Source organism: Camelus ferus, chromosome 4 (genome assembly GCF_009834535.1).
Source record: "Camelus ferus isolate YT-003-E chromosome 4, BCGSAC_Cfer_1.0, whole genome shotgun sequence".
NCBI lineage: Eukaryota > Metazoa > Chordata > Mammalia > Artiodactyla > Camelidae > Camelus > Camelus ferus.
Genome location: NC_045699.1, coordinates 59267928 through 59288841, shown reverse-complemented (window position 1 = coordinate 59288841; position 20914 = coordinate 59267928). Strand labels below are relative to the sequence as shown.

The 20914-nt window shown below is 46.1% G+C and overlaps 1 protein-coding gene across 10 annotated transcripts in view; it reads left to right on the top strand.

Moving 5' to 3' along the window:
• Window positions 1–20914, top strand: part of ASTN2 (astrotactin 2) — an 800822-nt gene that overhangs the window by 734773 nt on the left and 45135 nt on the right. For all 10 annotated transcript variants that reach the window (XM_032478291.1, XM_032478290.1, XM_032478299.1 and 7 more), the window contains one exon: window positions 15270–15411. In XM_032478291.1, coding sequence (XP_032334182.1) covers window positions 15270–15411 — 142 coding nt within the window. The remainder of the gene's footprint in view (window positions 1–15269; window positions 15412–20914) is intronic.

Below are 20914 nucleotides of genomic sequence, written 5' to 3'. Positions count from 1 at the left end.
TCCCTGTCATGGAGTGGGGGTGCGGAGATGACGACAAAATAATGGATGTACAATGTAATGCCAAAGACTGTTGTGTGCTTGAAAGGAAAGTAAAGCAGGATATGGGGATGGAGGCTGGGGGGTACCATTTCCGTTAAGGTGATCAGGGAGTCGCTCTCTGGTGACATGACTTCAGGGTCGCGGAAGTGGAGTCAGCCAGGGGAGAGCAGAAGGGGCTTGAGCTGCAGTAGTGAGGCCCTGGATCACTTGGGTCACAGGCCATGGTAAGGAGCCGATGGACACTGTAAAGTTCTAGCCCAGTGTGAGTGCCCCAGGCCAAGAGCCACTTCTCCTTGTCTTGGAAACATATTTTATGCATCAAGGGCAAGCACTGGGCCAGACACTTTACATCACATTAATTCCTTAAAACATTCCATCAAAGTGGGAGTACTTATTCCTATTTACACAAGAGGATGCAGAAGGCAGGAAGCCCAGTTCTGTTGGTGTCCTGTTACGGCAGACTCCTAGCTTTGATTTTGTTTTGCTTTGCCTGTCCTTCCTTCCTTCCTTCCTCCCTTCCTTCCTTTTCGTATCCATTTGCATTCATTGGTGAGGGGGAGGCGGAAATGAGGAGGCAAGCTAGGTACCAGGGAAAGGCTGAGTTGGAGCCCCTGTAATGTCCCCAGAGCAGAGACTGTGAATATATCCTCCAGATGGTTCCATTCATCAACAGCCTCAATGTGATTAAAGGATGAATAGACTGTGGGACACAGGAAAACACACAGAATGAGAAGCCAGAGAGCTGCTTTCATTCTTGGCTGCTGCTTGATGAGATGTAACTTGAGGCAAATCCCTTCCCTTTGCTGGATATTGATGCCCTGTACACAAGTGAGGACTGGCGTAGTAGGATGGCCAGGAGTGACTGAGTGTGGAAAACATTTCAGTTATCTTCAGAGGATGTGACATGTGACAATATCTCTACCTCTACCTCTGTCCTTTCGTTATAAAACTCAAATCTCAGCCATGCAATTTGCTGCATGACCTTGGGCAAGTCACTGCACCTCTGTGAGCCTTGACATCGACATCTAAATGTGGAATATAGCTCTTGTTCTTGTGAAGCTGAAATGCAATGAAGTACATGACATACTAGGCATATCACCCAAAAGATTGTGAATGGTCAAATTATTATTAATATTAGTTGAGAAGACAAGGCAGAAATACAAGCTGTAGTTAGATGTACAGTCTATTCTCAAGGGTTACTGCAAGCATCGGACATGATTAAGTGTTTAATAAAAACACTACTCATTATTATTCTCCTGCTAAGCTTTAAGTGAAATGAGTTGTCTTCTTGGACCCCAGCAATTCAGGTTGGTCCCTCTCTCATCTGCCCTTCCCAGCCGTCTCTCCTGCCCTCCTCTCTGCCTTGACTTTGGCCAGGCTCACTTCTAGGAACACCACATACAGTCGGACAGGTTTTGCAATGCAGAATGCTACCACATGTAAAAGCTCGCCATTCCAACTGTAGACATCGCAAACATGTAGTAATCATTGATCAGGTGTCTTGTTCTAAGAAATCAGAGTGCTAAGGCTATTTTCAGGTACATAGAAAGAAGGTGTCTAAAGGAAGGGATTTTTTTCTAATTTGCACAGAGGTATCATATAGCCTAGCAGTGACTCTCTGAGCATCAGTCCTCCAGCCTGTAAAGTGAAGCCCTGAGCTGGTGATGCCTCAGGCTTCCCTTGCCTTTGGGTCCTTGCATGTCCAGAGTGGGCACCACCTGACCTGTGCTCATGAAGTCAGTCTGCTTGACTGTGGAGAGGGGAAATGTGACGTGGGCTGTGACCCCTTGGAGGACTCGGGTGCCTGGGGACTTTGCCTTCACCACAGGTACCAGTAAACTGGGGGCAATAATCCTACCCTGTCTACCTCCCAGGTTTGTGAGGACCAAATGAGAGGGCTCTGTAAATTCTAAGGAGCTGTATAAATTTAAGGGATTGCTTTTACACACACAGACATTCATATATGTGAGTATTCATGTGTGTGCTTTTTGTGTATATGTAAAAAAATATATGTATTGTATATATGTATATGTGTATATATCCATGCATATATACAAATGTTTTACATATATATGCTATATAAATGCAAATATTATATAGGTATAATATACTTTATATATTATAATATAATATATATATATACATGGCTATAAACTCACAGAGTTAGGTATGAATTAGACTCTTATAAACCATGTTTACCCATTCAGTGTAACCTAAGGCATGTATTAAACAGTAGGAAAAACTGACCAGCCAAATTTTCCAAGCTTAAAAACCCTTTTATAGCTCTCATTGTGGACTGAAGAGAGAACTTGTTTCCCCTTCTCTATTTAAAGGAAAATTTTAATATAAATGGCAAGGCCAGGGAGTCATTTGAGTAGAGAGTGAGAAAAAAAATCTGTGTGTGGGAGGGGTCGGTGAAGGATTTGGATGAAAATGACTGTCACCCACTCACTCTCCCTCCTTTATCTTCCAGATCACTTCCCCTGGGATAGGTGGGACCGGAGGTCACTGCCCTGGTCAGATGCTTAAGGGCGCCTGTTTCTGGTGGAAACCCTTCTGACCTCTGGGCCTCTTCAGAAAGTCACCTCTCCCGGTGGGATTTAAGAGGGACCCCAAGGCCCTCCTCCAGCCAGGCTGTGAGAAAACAGGGCTTTTGATGGTCTTGGTTTTTGGTCCAAAGCTGAAGAGGGAAAGGAGCAGCATCCTCCCTCTGGGCCCAAGGTCTGTCTCCTCTGGGCGCTGGGTAGGGCCATGGAGAATGGGATGAGAAGGAGAGCCAGGGCATCCTCCGTCCCTCATCTTGCAGGGCTGGTCCTCAGCCTCCAGCTCTCTGACTCTCTACAGCTCTCTGCCCCTGCGGGTTTTTTTTTTTTTTTTTTTGGTCTTGTCTTGTTCTCTTTTCAGGTAGTTTCTTCCCTCCCTCCCTCCCTCCTTCTCTCCCTTCCTTCTTCCTTTCTTTCCTTCCTCCCTTTCTTTCTTTCTTCCTCCCTTCCATCCTTCCCTCCTTTCTCCCTCCCTCCCTCCCTGTTTCTTTTAATCTTGGTCTCCTTCTGTCTCCATTTCTGTTTTGATCTCTACCTGTATCTGTCTTCCTTCCCCTCTCCCCACCTGTCTCTGACTCTTTCTCCCTTTTACTCTCTCTATTCTGTTCTGTCACTGTCAATTTCTACTCCAGCCTCTCTGTTTCTTAGTATTTCCTGGCTGTGGTTCTCTTTCTGACTGTCTGTGTTAGTTCCATCTCTGTCCTTCTCTGTCTCTGTCTGTCTGTCTCTGTGTCTCTGTCTCTCTCATTTGGAAGTCTACCTCTTTCTGCCACCCCCCAGTTCCCACCTCCTTCTCAGTGATTCACCTCAGCCCGGTGGAACGGTGTTGCTTGCACGACCAGAAAACCTGACTCATCTTTGCTGGCCTTCTCTCCACCTTCCTGGAGGCCTGCTGTAGGGCCTGAGCACAGGGATGGGGTGGGGAGAGATGTGTGCGTTTGTGTGTACGTGCGTGTGCAAGTGTGGTGGGGAAGTGGGTTGGGTAATGGAATGGACTCAGGATCTCATTCTATCCTCCCTGGTGCCTTGATGGGGTCCCCAGAGGCTACCTTCGGAGGGTCCTGGTCAGATTGGGCTTGAAGCTTAGATTTCCCCCCAAGGGGAAAGAAGAAAGACAAAACAGGCTCCCTTATCTGTTGAAGATATTCCAGCTATCTGCTAACCCCAGGCTTTGAGGCTTATATTTAGAAAAGGGGGGAAGCTTTGGGCATTCAGCAGTTTTTAACCTCTGGGTGGACAGTTTATGCAGTTCTGATCTGGAAGGAGCAGGAAGTGCTAAATTCACAGGGGTAATTCACTCTCCTTGGATTGTTAAATTTCTCCTCTCTACTTACCCTATATGAAATGTTTTGTTAATTGGCATTTTTCGTAACAGTACCAGCCACAATAAAGCTGCCATTTGTTGAATGTTTACCATGTGTGAGGCACTGTGCTAACTACTTAAATTAATTCTTACTATGATTCCATTGATTCCCTTAATATCAGCATTTTCACATCAATTTTACAGGTGAAGAAAAATGAGGCTTAGAGAGATTAAGTGACTTGCTTGGAAGAGTCATTTAGCCAAGTCAGGTTTTAAAACCAGGACTGAGTACGATACTGCCTTTTCTGCTACTTTTCCCTCCCCACAGGGGATCTGGTACTGGTGTCTTAGTAAATATAATTGTCTAAGTCAGTAGTGTTTGGAGGGCACAGTAAGGGTTAGTGCCTCGTTACTCACTACAGGGGTGCCTGTAAAGCTATATTGTTCATGATTGGGCTCACAGTCTGGATGAGAAGACAAGAGCACAGGGTAATGCACCAGTCAAGAGTCAGGAAATGTGCGATCCAGCCCCAATACGCTTTCCCAAGCTTCAATTTCCCCTTCTGTAGAATGGGACTTTTCACTTCCATCTTGTCTTGCCCACCTTATTTGTAAAGCATTTGTAAAGTTTAAATATGATGAGGAGGTAGGGAGGCATGCAATGCAAACTGTAAAGGGCTTTACAAAAGGAGAGGGCTGTAGGAAGAGAAAGGCATTTCTCATTGTAGAGACAAGAGTCAAACGTTCATGGGCAGCCAGTTCAGGCTGAGGCGATGCAGCAGACGGCTTGGCTGCGCAGAAATGCCAGAGGTGGGCAGAGATCAGGAAGCAGTAATATTAATGAAGGAAATTTCCTGAGTTGTGGGGGGCGTCTGACAACTAGACAGAGCTCAGGGAACTGGGACTGAGGAAGCAGAGTAATAGGCGTGAACAGAGGAAAATAAAGAGGGGTCGCAACACTGGGGTTACCTGGATCAGGGAAAAGATGGGGGAGCACCTGACACACTCTCCTTCCATCCTGGCCATTTGCAGTGGCAGAGACGGGTAACTGATTTGTAGAGAGTCTCATAGGGAGGCAGGGGTGCAGCTCATGTCCTCTGACTCCTGATTCATTGCTTTTTCATGCAAGATCTGCTGGCCTCCTGGGATTGCTCTTTCTGACACAATTCAAAGGTTGCTGCACGAGGAACCCTAGCCCACCGCTCCCCTCGTGGGCCAGCTGGAAAGGAAGTCTTGCTCATTCACTGACTTGCTTGTTCTGCACACCCATCGCAGGGCGCATATGGTGAGTAAGGCAGGCCAGGTCCCTTCCCATAGGTCCTCCCAGTCACTGGGGAGGGAGACACTGAGCAGATGATCACAGAACAGTGGGTTAAGGACAATGATGGGAACTCAGAGGAGGACCTGACTCTTGCTGCATGGAGGGGCGACCAAGAAAAGTTTTTGGAAAGATACTAGATATGAGCGGAAACTTAAGTTGTCCCAAGATGTTTACAAAGCCTTGACTGAGTCATTAGTTGCTTACCTCTGCAGCCTCACCCCTCCCTGATCCAGTCAGTGGCTCTTTGGTGAATGGCTACCGTGTCCTTCACTCTGCTAGTCACTGGGGAGACCACAAACAAGACAGAACAAGATGGGCAAGGCTGCTGAACTCACGGAGCTAACATTTTAGGAATCAAGTGAAAATAACGAAGTGAATGAACAACTGTAGTAACCATGGGTCATCACTAGCGCTCAGAGGAGAATCAAATGTCCTGTGATGAACAGTAATTGAGCTAGGTGGAATGTGTCTGCTTTAGAGAGGGTGGTGCGGGGCAGGTGGCGGTGGGGGGTGGTTCTGAGGAGGTGAGACTTCAGCCAGAATGAAGGAAGAGAAGCCAGTTCAGAGCTGGGAAGAGTCCAGAGGCTCTGATCTCAGGAAGCTAGCCCTAGATTTCCCTGCATTATAGCATCTTCATACCCCCAGCACCTTTCTCCTTTCCTGTGACACAGGACTTTCTTTGTGTCACCGACAGGTATGTTCCCAAGTCCATAAAGGTCCTTCATCATCACACTTTGTGCCCTGGGGTGTCTCTGGGGCTGAACACCAACAGTTATTCCTCTGTGCCTCCCAGAGGATGGCCTCTTCTCCCTCCTTCTAGCTCCGGAATCCCCTACCTGATATTTTTACCATCTTACGTGACACTCTGTGGCTGTCCCCTAACAGCAGTCTTTGACATGTGCATCACACTTCGCAGATTAGGAAGCACTTTCTTGATTTTTATGGACTTAATTTAATATTCACTCCTCATGAGCCCCTTGCAGCGTGGATATGGAAGTCCTCCCTTTAGAGACGAGGAGACTGAGGGCCCCAGAGACACAATTAGGAGGTGCGTGTTGTGGTGGAAAAACCACAGGCCCTGGAACTGGTTCAGCCCAGGTTCGAGTCCCAGCTTTGCTTTGTAGTAGCTGTGTGGTTGGGCAGCACGCCCCAACTCTCTGAGCCTTCTCTTCTCTCCCTGAAAAAATGTGAATAACAACCCCAGCTCTGCCAGATTATATGCTGTTTCATCACATCTGTGGTCCGAGGGGCTGTCAGGGCCCCCCATCAGCACACGAGGTTTCTGCCTCTTTGCACAGAGAGGGAGATGCTGAATGGAGAGTCAGGCCCAGAGAAAGCTGGGAGTGTTCGGGGAACCGAGAATCTGATGAGAAGCACATTTTGCACAGTAGGTTCTTTCCACTTCACCACAGTGGAAGGTTTAAGAACGCGATTTGAAAAAGGAAAGAAAGACAACCCTCCATGGATGAGTGCTGTGACGGCTGTAAACACCCACTGTGGTCCCCAGAGAGTGATGGTGAGGGCGGTGGGGGTTGGCTCTCCTTCCACCCTCTCCTCCTCCGCAGACCGGTCCCCAGATCGGCCTCGCACGCATGTTAGCAATACCCACTCCAGCCAAATGTGTTAGCATCATTTGTCCTGAGATGGTGGGGATGACGAGGGCTTTTATGGCCCTAAGTAATCCAGCTGTAGAAAAGGGCAGGCTCGATTAGCCAAGTGCATATTAATGCTGAGGTTAATATTATTACATTCTGTATCAATAGTAAGTTGTAAGACTCTTCCTCGGGTCGCCCATGAAAGCAGCCATTGCAATTGTACTTTGCTAAGCCATGAGCACCGCAGGGAGGGGGCTCAAGACTGTGTCGGCGGTGTGTGGTCCTTCCCCTGGCAGGTGGGGGGGTAACTGTCTGTGGACTGTTTCAACAGTGGACCCCTAGTCAGGAAGGCTTATCAGTTGCTCTTTCTATAAATTCTTCAAAGGCAAGAGATTGGGTCTTTGTAGCAGCCACCTGGCCCGTGGGCATCTCGGCTGCAGCTGTGGTGCGCACCCAGGCCGCCCTTGTGCTGCCAGTGACCTCAAATGCACACTTCCGCTCTGTCTCGTGGCCTTGTACAAGACCGAGGGCGCTCCCTCCGCCTGTAAGCATGCCGCACTAGAAGAAGTGAGGGAAGTTCACTTTCCCCGGAGGCTCTCGACAGATGCCCATCAGGAGTCGGGGGATAGGTGCTCCAGCTCAGCCAGACAATTCTGGGAGATGCCCTGCTCACTCCTCAGAAGGTCACTCACAGCAGCAAACTTAACGATGCACCTCTATGTTGATGTGACTTTTCCTCTTCTCTGTCTCATTCTTCCCTTCTCCTTTGTCTCATTCTTCCCTTCTCCTTCATGCCCACTGCTTGGAATCACCTCCCAAATGAACCATCTGCACCCAAACCCTTCTCTTAGACTCTGCTTTCCAGGGAATACAAACTAAGACATTCTTTGTGCTGTGTTCCCAGCATCGGCTTGGTATACAGTACACAGTAAATACAGTCATTCCCTAGACAAATATTTTGGAGAGCATGCTGTGTATAGGCACCTTGCTAAGTGAATAAAGTCTCTTGGTCATGGGATACAGACAGTACATTGATTCCTCAGTATATGAGAGAGATTAATGTGTTTTATGAATTGAAATAAAGTAGGGATAGGGGATAGAGAATGATTAGATTAGATTGAGTAGCTGGAGAAGGCCTTCCTGAGACAGTGACATTTAAGCAGTGATCTGGGTAAGGATATGAGGAAGAACTCTGCAGGCATGGAGACCACAGGTGCAAAGGCCCTGTGGTAGGAGCATGCTTGGTGTGTTAGAGGAGGAGGAAGAATGCCAGCATGACTAGAGTGAGTGAATGAGGAAGGGAACACAGGCAGTGAGGTCAGAAGACAAGGCTAGAGGAAGCAGGACATTGGAAATACTGTGATTTGTTGCATAATAGAATCTTTGTATCCTTTGCCTACGCAGTGTTTCACGATGGGAAAGGCTCAGAGGTTTTGGAGTCTGACAGCTCAGGATTTAAAGTCCAGCCTTGTTATATTTAGATGGAGTGTGACCTTGGGCAACTTGCTGAATACCTGTGGATACTTTTTATTTTTCATTTATAAAATGACAATCATAAAATCAACCTCACAGGATCTGTATCTGGTAGGACTTCTGGTTGCAAGTAACAGAAAACAAATGGAAACTAGCCCTGACAGAAAAGGGAAAATACTGAGTCATGTATTTGAAATATCCAAGGCTATATCTGGCTTCAGACACAGCTGATCCAAGGCTTCAGATGATGTCATCGGTACTTCGTCTCTGTCCCAGGAGTGAGTCTGGCTGATCAGGCCTGGGTCACTTCTTCATCTGTCATTGGTCTCTAACATGGACCTTCACGCCATCATCACATACGCATCTCTGGAGGAGGGAGGAAGCCGTGGCTTCCATATGGACTGAAATCATATGGACTGAAATTGGGGTGGAAAACTGGGGTGCTGTTAGTGAAAGGAGACAGGTTTTAGAGCAGGTCAAACCATGTGAGGACTGGTGTGTGGATGAGCCAGAAGTCCCTCAGCACAACACCTGGCACACGGGCTCTCAGTAGATACTTGCTACACTTTGTCACCTTTTTTGGCAATCCGTTCTCTCCTGTGCCACAGGAGCCCTGTGTACTCCTGAAAGAGATCATGCAGGAGGCAGCCTGGTTCCCCCAAAAGAAGGTTCCCATGACAGGTGCTGGGGTTGGGGAGATGAAGGTGGATCCAGGCTTCAATTCTGAAGTTTGATTTCACAGAATTCCACAAATACCTACATGGCCAACCCTGTGCTGGGTACTGGTGACACAGAGGTGACCAAAGTACAACTCCCACTGAAAGCATCTCACAGTAGTGCACAAGGAAAAGCACAGACTTTGGATCACAAATGTCCTGGTTCTCCCTTTTTCTCTACCGTTTAGGAATGGTAGATGGTGGATCTCGTTAGGCAAGGCATCTAACTTTCCTTGAAACTGTTCCCTCATTTGTAGAAGCACAATTAACCTAGTTCATTAGGTTGTACTGAATATTAATCAAGACAAGGTTGTTTTGAATGTTTAATCAAGACAATTAAGTAAAAATGTCTAGCACTGTTGACATCATGTAATAAGAGCTAAATGAACATTTTCTTCCGCGCTCTCCTTAACTGCCTCCCTTCCTTCCCTTCTTCCTTTTCTCCTTCCTTTCTTTATTCCTTTTAAAATTAGTTCATTTTACCCCAAAAAAGGGGGAAAGTTCTATGGAATGAGATATTGTATAATGTATCTAAAACCAGTTGAGTTTGATCACTAAAACTTTTGCCATCAGACAAACTGATGAGACATGGTGAGGATGAGGCAGCAGGAGTGAGGGAGCACTGACGCCCGTAAACCATTCACGTAGCAGGTACACTGCATATATTATCTGATTTATTCCTTGCTGATTCTCTCATGATTACCTACTTTCCAGATGAAGAAATTGTCTCTGAGAGATTAATCACCCATCCCTAGATAATACAGTTCATAAGTGGGGGAGCCCAGCTTCAAAACTGGATCTCATCTGCCTCCCAAACCCATTCTCTTGTTCCTGCCCCATACTGCCATGACAGTAAATGTGAGAACCATCACGCACTGGTTCTCCTAATTTAAAATAACAGTGTGTTTTGGAAGAAGCAAGCCAACTGCAGCTGAATAGCGTGAGGCCCTCGAAGATGTGTTTTGTCACTGACAAGGTCTCAGAGTCAATGTCTGAATTTGCCCAAGGAAAGAAAAGGTGGGGAAAGGCAGAGCCCAGCTTCTCCCTGGGCACTGCGGCCAAGAGCATCCGTAGGTTAGAGAGAGGCCAGGCCCAGAGTGGCCTCTAAATCCCCTTGGCGTTTCCTGAAAAGAGTGCGGAGTCCTGGGCAGGGACCTTTCTCCCCACCTGGGCTAAATAACTCTCTGCTCCCGCCCCTTCCATTTTGGAATTTCTTTGCTGCTTTTCTCCCAACCTGTTTTCAATTTGCTCTTGTGGCCGGCTTTGACTGTGACCTCAACTCAGTCAGAAGCAGAGAGAGGGAGAGAGAAGGGGGGTGGAGGGAGAAACAGGAGGAGGAGGACTGAGGGAGTGATGAAAGGGGAGGGGGAGAGAGAACTGAGGCAGGGGGTGGGACCTTTAGAACAATCGCTCTGTGCTTTGTTGGGTTGGTTCTGAAGGTTCAGCAGAATTGTGATTGACCTTTTCTGGGGATGGTAATGAGAGCAAGGCTCGCGTCTGAGTGGATAAAGAAATGTGTGGGGGTCTGGCCCAAGCCCACTCGGGTTACAGCCCCAGAAGAGCCATAATGGGGAACAGGCGCATTCCTGTACAGCAACTCCCAACTCCCTATCTGTTTTCAAGGAAAGAAAAACAGAAAAAGAATGTTAGAGTCTTGGACAGGCATGGGCGAGGCGGCGGTAGCAGCCTGGGTCTGGAAGGGCTCAGCCACGCGGCTGTAAGGACATCCTAGGGAGGAGGGGACAGAGGTGCCCTGGGCGGAGTGTCCTAGTGGGAGGCGCACGGTGCGTAGAGGCAGAAGAGCTGGGTTTGGGTTCTGGACCCTGCCTGGGAGTAGCTGCGAAGCCTTGAATGGGGCTGCAGCATTCCTGTATCTCTATATTCCTATCAGGGAATGTGGCAGGGTTTTAGGATTCAAACATTTTAAGCAGTAGAACTTTGAAGCCAGGGTTTTAAAAACAGTTTCTATTCCCAACCTACATAAAACATGGACCATTAGTAACTGAAATAGGTCAAGCTGGAGCTGATCTGGTTGAAGGTTAGTGTGGGTATAGAGAAGACAGGCTTCAGCCGCCACCACGTGTATGTTTCTTCTTACCCCGGAGTTCTAGATATTCACATCCACAAACTGCAGTTAGAATGTATTGCGTCCGTGAAACATATTGAACCCCTCCTCCTGCCTCTCCTGGGCGTTCTGTCTTTCTCGGAGATTCCAATTTTAAGAAGACGGCGGGATGGACCTGTGTGCCTTGTACAGTGCCTGGCACTTAGTAAATGCCTAGTAAATACAGCTCACAGTCATGCTGAATAGAGGTGGTCAGAAACTGAGGAGCATGGGCTCTGGAGGCTCTTCAGTTCTCAGTGATATTATCTCATACCTTGGCCGATATGAATTATCTCATAAGCTGTAGGTGTCAAGAGATCAAGTTTTGAGACCCAGTTTGGTTCCAGGTCTACCTCCCACTCTGTGTATGGCCATGGATATGCCCCCCCTTTTTTTTTTTTTTAAATCTGGGCTTCAGTTTTGTCACCTGGAAAAGGAGCAGGTTGGACAAAAATAATCTCTAAGGGTCCTTATGTCTCTCCTCTGTCGTGACGAAAGCAATAATAACAATGAGAGCTGATACATTTTTTGAGCTCTTACTGCATGTCAGATGTGTGAACTGATCTGTAAGCAATACACATGTACTGTATTTGATATGATATTTAGAGCAATACTGTTAGATTAGGTGCCATTATTATACCCATTTAACATATGATGAAATGGACACAGAGAGTCAAGAAACCTGCCCAGGGAAAGCTGTAAGCGGGAATGTATCAGGAGTTAATCAGAGCCCAGTCTCTTCACCGCTGCGCCATATTGTTCATTCCATGATACCACTGCCAGATGTGGGCTGTGATACATTGTGGAACCGCAGTGCGTGTGTTGAATTGCACTGATTCGCATTTGTGCATAGAGAAGCCCCCAGGCCTTTCTTAGTCCCCCTCCACTAGGTGACGAAGGACAGCGAGGGGTCCTTCACTTGTCTCCTTCTAGGTTCCATTTAAACCTGGACTGGGGATCCAAAACAAGCAGTCTTGCAGTTTACTTTATGGGTCTGTTCTTGTATTTAACAACCCTTCCTGTTGTCAGATTACAAGCTGTAGAAGGTCAGGGACCATTTCTTTTATTGTTTTATTTCCCAAGCCCGTAGAGCTATGAGAGTGGCATGCATTCAATCACAAATTGAAAAGAATCAAGAAAGCTTGCTTTGTAACACTATCATTTTTTTTAACTTTCTCTAGGAGGCAGCATAGCATAAAAGAAAAGGTATGGCTTTGGAATTAGAAGGATATGTGTTCAAATCTCAGTTCTGTCTCTTCCTAAACTTGTGAGCTGAACTTCAGCTTTACCACAGAAATACTAACATTTAACTTATTAAGACTGAATGTTGTGAGGATTAAATGGGAAAAATAAAAGTTGGTACTAAAATATCAGTTTCCTATGTCATATTAACCCTTTTCATTTGAAGGTTATTTTATATATATATATATGTATATATATATATATGTATCTCCATATCCCAAACAGAATTGGACACTAAATAACCCTTATAATGTCCTTGATAAGACTACTTGTATACTCCACATTATCCAGTTTCTTCTCTTGATCTAAAACTGTAAACCTTACAACTGTGTACCGATCTTCCTGACCAGACATTTTTATGGGGCTTTTGTCCATGGTCTAAATTATTCTAAAATGCATGGAAGTATCTGGAGAGCTATGCCCATTTGAAAATGAATGTCAACCACCTTTTGGCTTGAAGACAGTTAGTTAATACAGGCCACAAGCATGCTGAATTCCCTTATGAAGGGCCAGCTCTTTTTATGGCTATCTGGAAACAAATTGAAAGGCAGACAGTCATGGATCCAAGCTCAAAGAAAACAAATGTCAGCAGCCAGACTTGCAATCCTGAAAAAACAAGAGAAACAAAGCCCTTACTCCATCCAGTGAATAATCCCCCTTTCCCCCTTCTGTTTTTCACCCCATACATTGTTCTGCTTTGGTACCTACGGGAAGACATTGTTGGTTTATGATTTTGTTGTGGAAGAAGTTTGACATGAGAAGCCTACGGAAGAAATAGGGGCTGTCAAAATTTGTGATGAAAAAAGGTTTAATTTACCTCTTCATTTTCTAGCAAAATCTCTGGTTCTAGACAGACTTTCTTGCTAGACTCAGTCTTTCTAGACTCCAAACTCATGAAAGAGTCATTGACACCTTGCTGCAGAAAGGAAAACTGAGATTTGAGAAGTTAAGAGACTTGTAATAAATGGTGGAATGTGACTGCAGTCCCAAGTCTGTCTGACGGCAGCAGCTGAACTTGTGTGTCACTGACATTAGGCTGGTTCAGACACTTGCTCTGGCATTTACATGTCAAGTCTGTGAACTGTGTGTTGTCTTTGTGAAAAAGGGAAAACAGAAACACTACTCATCAGATCTGCTATGTGGGACTGTAGGGACAAACACATGATAGAATCCTAGGACTGTCTAGGTAGTTCCAACGGACAAGTGTTACATGAGTCACTTGCCAGTAAAGGATGAAACTTTTCTTTAAAGGACCACATGGAGGTGATCTGTAAAGTCTGTTCATCCAGTTCCCTGTCTTCTCAGACACTAGAACCAACATTAGTATTTTATGGTGGGTCTGTCATATGAGACTGTCCTTAATCCCAAGTAGAGAGAAGGTAGTTGGATGGACATCCTCCTCTTGTTTATTGCTGAGAATCTAAGCAGGGAGAGAGTGTAAGGCCTTTCATCCCAGGCATGAAGGAAAACAAGGAATCAACAGTTGGGAAGCCTCATAGACTTTCATACCATATGGTATAAAATACCTCACATGCCTCCTTTGCTCCTAAATCATCCAGATTTAGAACTGGGAGAGAATTTAGAGCCCGTTTAGTCTGGCTCATTTACTTTATCTATTTTTAAGTAATTTTTATTGATTTTTTTTCTTCCTGCAAAAGCAGTACATGTTCATTGTAGATACTTTTAAAAATAGAGATAAGCAAAAATACGAGAGAAAAAGTACCCATTATCTCATTTTCCAGACAAAGCTACTATTATGCATTTGCTGTATTTCTTCTTTTTCTAAATAGATGTATGTGTAAAATTTCCACCAAAATTAAATTATTCGGTAATAGTGTAACCTGTTTTTGAACTTTCTATGTCATGAATATCCTTTCAAATAACTTCATATTTTTCCACAATATTATTTTTAATGGCTATAAAATATTCCCTTGCATCATTGAACTATAATTGATATTGCTGCTTCCGTATCATTGAACATTTAGTTGTGTTTACATTCTTGCTAGTTTGAATAGTACTGCAATGTTTATCCTCATAACTTAATCTTTGTGCACATCTGTGTTTTTATTTTGTTATTTATTTATTTGGAAATCATAATAGTGACTCTGGCACCTTCACTTTACAGAAAACTAGAGCAGAGATGGGAATCTCATTGCCCAAAACTATACAGCAAATTCGTAACAAAGCTAAGCCTGGATCCCGAGATTCCAGACGTTCAGTGCCTCCTAGTCTTCCTCTGATCCTGTTAGCCCTATTTCTAGTAAACTTCAGCTGTTTCCTCAAATCCAGTGGCTGGATTCACTTTTAGAAATCATGGAATTGGGGGCACTTGCTCTTCTACTGTCCCTTTTTGTCTCATGACCTTTATCACTCATCAGTCATGGAACTCTCCCCACCCCCTTAGCTGGACTGGTCTCTGCCCATCTCAATACAACACTCCATGAATCCAGGACCAGTGCGTAAGACTGACCGTATGACATAAATCTATTTTACATCCTTAGCCCAACTCCTTCTTTATATAAGGAAGGAAACTGCAATTCCAAGGAGGAAGAGCCTTGCTTTAGGAGTTAAGAGGAAGTTAATGGCGGTGACAAGGCCGGAATTGTGACTCTAGACAGAAAGCACTGTCCCGTTATTGCCTTTTCATGCATTTTTATTACACAATAATTTACCTCATTTGAGCCTTGGAACAGCCTTGTAAAGGTAGGTATTAGTATCCCCACTTTACAGTTGAGAAAATTCAGGGATAAATTTAAACGAAGAGTCATCAGGGCTAGACACTGATCTGTGTCATTTGCATATCCTGTGCTCATTCTCCCCATTAATCCTCTTAACTAATGGTATCCAGACATTTGATGGGTTTGGACAACAGCAGGCATGTCTGCTCACCAAGGCCTGAGCTGGGGAGCTCATCTCTCTTTGTCTCCCTCCAGGAGAATTCCTGAGTTTTGCCGATGACTTACTCTCTGGCCTGGGCACATCTTGTGTAGCAGCTGGTCGAAGCCATGGAGAGGTCCCTGAAGTCAGTATCTACTCCGTCATCTTCAAGTGTCTGGAGCCCGACGGTCTCTACAAGTAAGACCTGCTTTGTGTGTGGGGAGCATGAAGCAGACAGGACGGCTTCGATCTGGGAGGCAAGGCAGGCGTCGTCTGTCCAGGCCAACCAGGTGTTTTATAGGCCAGTCTGTTTGTTGTTCACCTTGATATTCTAAGGTTTAGAAGCGTCCGTTGGAGAGTATGACCACAGTGAGTCACAGAATCATACAGGGCTAGTGCTAAAGGGCCCGGGGTGGCCAGTAATTCAAAACCATTCATCCTACTGAGGAAGAATCTGCAACCCAGAGAGGGAAAGTGGCAAGTTAGCAAGGAGGACTAAGACAGGAGTCCCTGCCTGGTGTTCTTTTCTCAATTCCATGCTATCTCTCCTGAGAAATATTAGATTAGCATATCTGAAGTGTGTGTGTGTGTAGTGTGTGTATTGTGTATATATGTATATATAATATATAATTTTTTTTATTAATGGATCCATGCAACCCCTTAGTAATAGTGTCATCATCACTCCTTCAAAGAGTACGCCAGGGTAATTGCATCTACACTTCTGGAGATGCAAAAGGAAGTCGTTCTGAGACTCATCCATTCATCTCAGAGGGAAAGGGGGCTCCTTTTCCCTTTGTTCCCCAGCACAAAGGGATGCATCTGGATGCAGTCATCGTAAGCTATAATGCAGAGTCCTAGAGACCAGCTCTCTTTATTCTTTAATGATGAAACTGTAGGTTGCCTCCCTTACCTATCTAGAAAGCTGCAGTTGTTGACAAAGTGAGTGTTACTGACCAAGCATTCAACTCATTTATCTTTTTCTTTAATTCACTTCCTCAGTGATTCACTCAGTTATCCGTCACTCTGTCCAACCATTAATCTGTATCTCCATCCGTCTGTCCTTCTCTCTTCCCTTTATTCATCCATCCATCCATTCCTCCATCCCATCTATTCATTCATCCATCTATCTATCCGTCTGTACATTCACTGTTATACACCATCATTCATTCACTTATTTATTCATCAGTTCTTTCATTCATTCACATTTTTATTCACTCATTCATAACTCACTTACTTTTCAGCAAACATTGTCTGAAGAGCTATTCTCTATGAGGCTGGTTGGGGTCTCATTACCCCGGAAAGAGTAAACACTCAGGATCCTTTGGGGTAGAAATAGGGTGAAAAGACAGCATGGGTCCAGACCCCCAAGTTTTTGTTAAGCACAGCTGGGCACCAAGCCCCGCATCTGTGCCATCAGTAGGTGTGATGGAGAGATTAGGGTGACATGGGCATGGAGGACCCATCTCTCAGGAAGGAGGTCTGGCATCACATCTCACTACCACCACTTCTGTCTCCGAGACCTTGCACGTAACGTTCACAGCCTTTCCTCATCCTACGGTTTCAGCATCTTCAGAATGAAGGTGCATTAGATCCACCCCAGCTGGAGAGTTCTGGGAGTGCAGACTTCTGCCATGAATTTTTTTTTTTAACCCTCGTTCTGTCTTCTCCTCCTGGGCTCTTGCCCTTCCAACTTTCCTACCTCTCTCACTGCTGTTTTGCCCTGCCATACCTCTCTGCATCTTGTCTGTCTCTCCTTGCCTTGTGTTCCCTTTCTTGTGAGTATTTTCTGTGTAGCTCACTGGCTTTGTCTGCCATTCTTCCAATCATCCCTTCTTTGCCTTTCTGTTACTCTCTTAGTTTCTGTTTCTATATGAGTATCTCAATTTCTCTACCGTATTTCTTGAGTTTTGGTTCCTCGCGCTCGTTTTCTCTCTCTCTCTCTCTCTCTCTCTCTCTCTGTCTCTGTCTCTGTCTCTCTGTCTTTCTCTCTCTGAATCTGGTCCCCCTGAATCCCCATTCCCTCTCTCTGCCCCCACCTGGGAAGGCAAGTTGCTTTTGCAGCCCCTCTGTCCATGTGCTTTTACACAGCACCGCAGAGTTGAGATTAATCGGAGGAGTGAAAGTCAAGGCAGATTTTTTTTTTTGTCCTAAGCTCACCCTGGTGTAACAAAACAGAAACATCAGCACTTGGGCCTGTTTAAATTGAATTTCCTTGTTTGTTTCATTTGTCTTACTTTTGAATGAAAACAAAGAGCAGCAGAGGGAGAGGGTCCCCAGAAGATCTGACAGTGTGACCAGCTCCTGTACCTCTGGGCTGTCGGAGACTGAGGGCGACCCTGAGCAAAGAACCCCCCCTCAAGGTGGATGAGTCAGGCCAGGCTGGACATCCGTGGTCCCTGCCCCTTGCCTGGCCAGAGGCCTAGACACCCTTCTTGCTGCCGCTCCCCAGTTTCCTATTACCCGAGGTAATTAGCCTCTGTCTTGTCTTGGCTGCCTTTCCTTTCTCTGATCGTGGATGACTGCCAAAGGGTCCTGAGCAAACACACAGCAGCAGCCAGGCCTCATTCCTAGGGTGGGGGGCTCATTCCCACACATTCAGAGGCTTGCCACAGGCCCGCCCTCACCTCGTTGGCCTCAGCTCTGTGAAGGGAAGGCCAAGGGAGCCTGGGTCCTGCAGCCACGTGCCAACATCCAAGGTGGGACCAGAGGCTCCAGGGGATGCTCCTTATCAAGGGTGGGTGGAGTTGGAGGAGAGGAGTGAAAGGAAAACCACAGCCCTGGAGGAGGGAAGGCGTGGTGCGCGTGGTGGCGAGCCTGAGGTCTGGAGTCAGACAGCAGTTCCCACACTAGCTCCCCGTGAGACCTGGGGCCGGTTCCTCCCCCTCCTCTGACCTTGAAGTTCTTGGCTGTGGGATGGACAGGTTAAACTCGATGACCTCCAAGACTTGCACACTGAGGTAAACATGGAGCCTCCAGTACTTCCGGGATAATAGTCAAGTAGTGGTAGTAAGAGTCCACTGAGTTTTCATTGTGTGTCAGGAACCGTGCTAAGGATGTGACATGTGCTGTCTCGTTTGAGCCTTGCTGTAACCCTACCGATCTGGTGTCGTCATTTTCATATTTCATTTCACAGATGGGAAAACTGGGACTTAAAGGAGTAAGTATTTTGCCCAAAGTCACGTGATAAGAAGAGATAAAGCTGAGATTCATACCCAAGCCGACCCACCTACCCCTCCCCTCTCCCCATATTCTGTCCCTGTCCTTGTCTACCCACACATGTGGAACTGTCAGCAATACCTGGTAAGGATATGAGTGGAAGAGGGCCTTCTGACTGCAAACAAACATTTGCAAGGGGAAGAACACTGGGGACAGGAGGACCCACATCCCTGCTTGCAGATCCCCAGGGAAGGTACTTCACACCTCATCTTCCTCAGCAATTAAGCAGGGCTAATTAATTTTACCCATGGAATGAAGATAATTAATTATACCTCCTCAAGTTGTTGCAAAGATGAAACTGGATAGTATATGAGAAAGTGCTTTGAATTTGTCATAAGATCATGTGAAGATAAAAAGTTACCACGATCATGCTGTCAGAAAGAGCAAAAGGAAGGACAATAGAAGTTTTGAATCCACATGCCCCACACCCCACCACGCATACACATTTTAAGATTAGGCCTTTGATATCAGGCAGAGGTGAGTTTTTAACCTTGGCTTCAACACCTACACTGTGTGGCCTTGAGCAGATTTCTTAACCTCTCTGGGTTTCAGTTCTGTCTTCTGTAAAATGGAATCATAGTAGGGCCTATTTCATAGGATTGTGAGGATTCAGTGAACTGAAACACACCAAGAACACAGGACGGCGTCTGGCTCGTGGTCGGTACTTACTAAGCGGTGGAAGGAGGAGGGATAAGCCCTGCTGCTACACTTTGTGGCTATGTGCTTTACAGAAGCCATCGCGCCTGGGGTTGCGCTGCTGACCACTAGGTCCAGAGCATTCCAGTGGGAGAGCAAGTTACTCCGTCATCTCTGACACTGACTCCTTTACTCAAACCCCCTGAGGCGCTCTTGCTAGAATGTACTAGAATGTACCTTCCTCAAGGTCTCTGCTTCTACTGTTCTTTCCCTGGGATGGCCTTCTCCTGGCTTTTCCCGTGACTGGCACCTTTTGCTCCTTTAGGTCCATGATTAAATGTCATCTCCTTAGAAGGGCCTTCTTTGACCACATTCTCTACAATAGATCCCACCTGCCCCACACACAGACACACAAAGCCATGGCACATGGTAAAGATGTAGTGATTTAATATCTAGTCTACTTGTCTGTCTGTTCACACTAGACTATCAGCTGCATAGAGCAGAGTCTGCGTCCGCCCTCTTCATTTTAAATCCCTGGCGCCTAGAACAATGCCTGATGCCAGTAAAGAACCCAGTAAATAGTTGTTGAATACTTGGAACAAATTTCCGAGTCAGTGCAACAACCTGGAGAATACTGACTTCTCCCCTTCACTCACTCCCCATCTCTAACTCACTTCCTTCCCAAATACTCAGGGGACATCCACTGTGTGTCATGCTGGGGTCTATATCTGTGTCTTATATCTCTGCTTCTGTCTTCCTGTGTCTTTCTGTCTCTCTGTCTACCTCCCTACCTGCTTATCTATCTGTCATGAATCTTTTCTAATTTAATCCTCAAAACAACTCTCTAAGGCAGTGACTGTTATTCTTAGTCAAACAGATCAGGCTGCTAAGGCCCAGAGAAGTTAGATACCTTGACCAGAGCCTCAAAGCTAGTAAGTGGAGAGGACAGGATTTGAATGCAGCCAAGTTATTTGCAAAGCTTGAACTTGAAATTACCACACTAGATTATGAGAAGAATTGGATATGTGGAAATGGCAAGGGGTCAAGGATAGAAACCATTTAAAGGGATCTTTGGTGCGAAGATCCATGCTCAGATAAGTTGGAAACACTGTGGGAAACAGATTTTGAGTCTTGACACTGAAAGCTATGTGGCCTCCACTGAACACCAGACTTCTCCCTGCCTCTGAATCCTGGCAGTGCCATGCGAACAGTTGAACCTGAGTCTGTACAAGGACCCCTGCTCCTCGTGGGATGTCCTCCCAGTGCCATTCTTGAGACGTCCAGGATCTCCAGCTCTCATCTGCTGAGCTGTTTCCCAGTGTTTCCAGACTGCCACATGTGTCTGCAAACAAGTCCAGGCTCCTGGCCCAAAGATACTATTCCAAAAGCCCAGGGGGCTTAGAGCCTTGGATGGATCATAGCTGGGCTCCCATCACCTCCAGGACACCCCCACCCCACCCCCCACCTCCTGCCCCTGCCTGGGTACAGCCTGGGCAGCGTACTGAAGCGGCAGCTGGGGCCACCGCCATGGATATGATAATTACATATTAGATGGAATCCCAAAGTTTCCTTTTATTTACATTCCTACCCTGCCCTCTTCATTTCCTCTCTTTGTGCCAAGAATCAGCACAGAATTTACTGGAAAAAGCATGAAAGTCATCAGGAGCCCTTCAGGGCTGGCTTTTTAAATGCTTGCCCAGATGATGGGAGGCGAGAGACCTGAGGGTCATCCTGAGTCTGGCCGTCAGCAGCCATGAGGCCTTGGATGAGGAGTTTCTGCTTTGGAGGCCTGTGTTTCTCCATTTGTAGAAGAGGGATTGAATGCAGCCATCCTGAAGAATGTTTCATG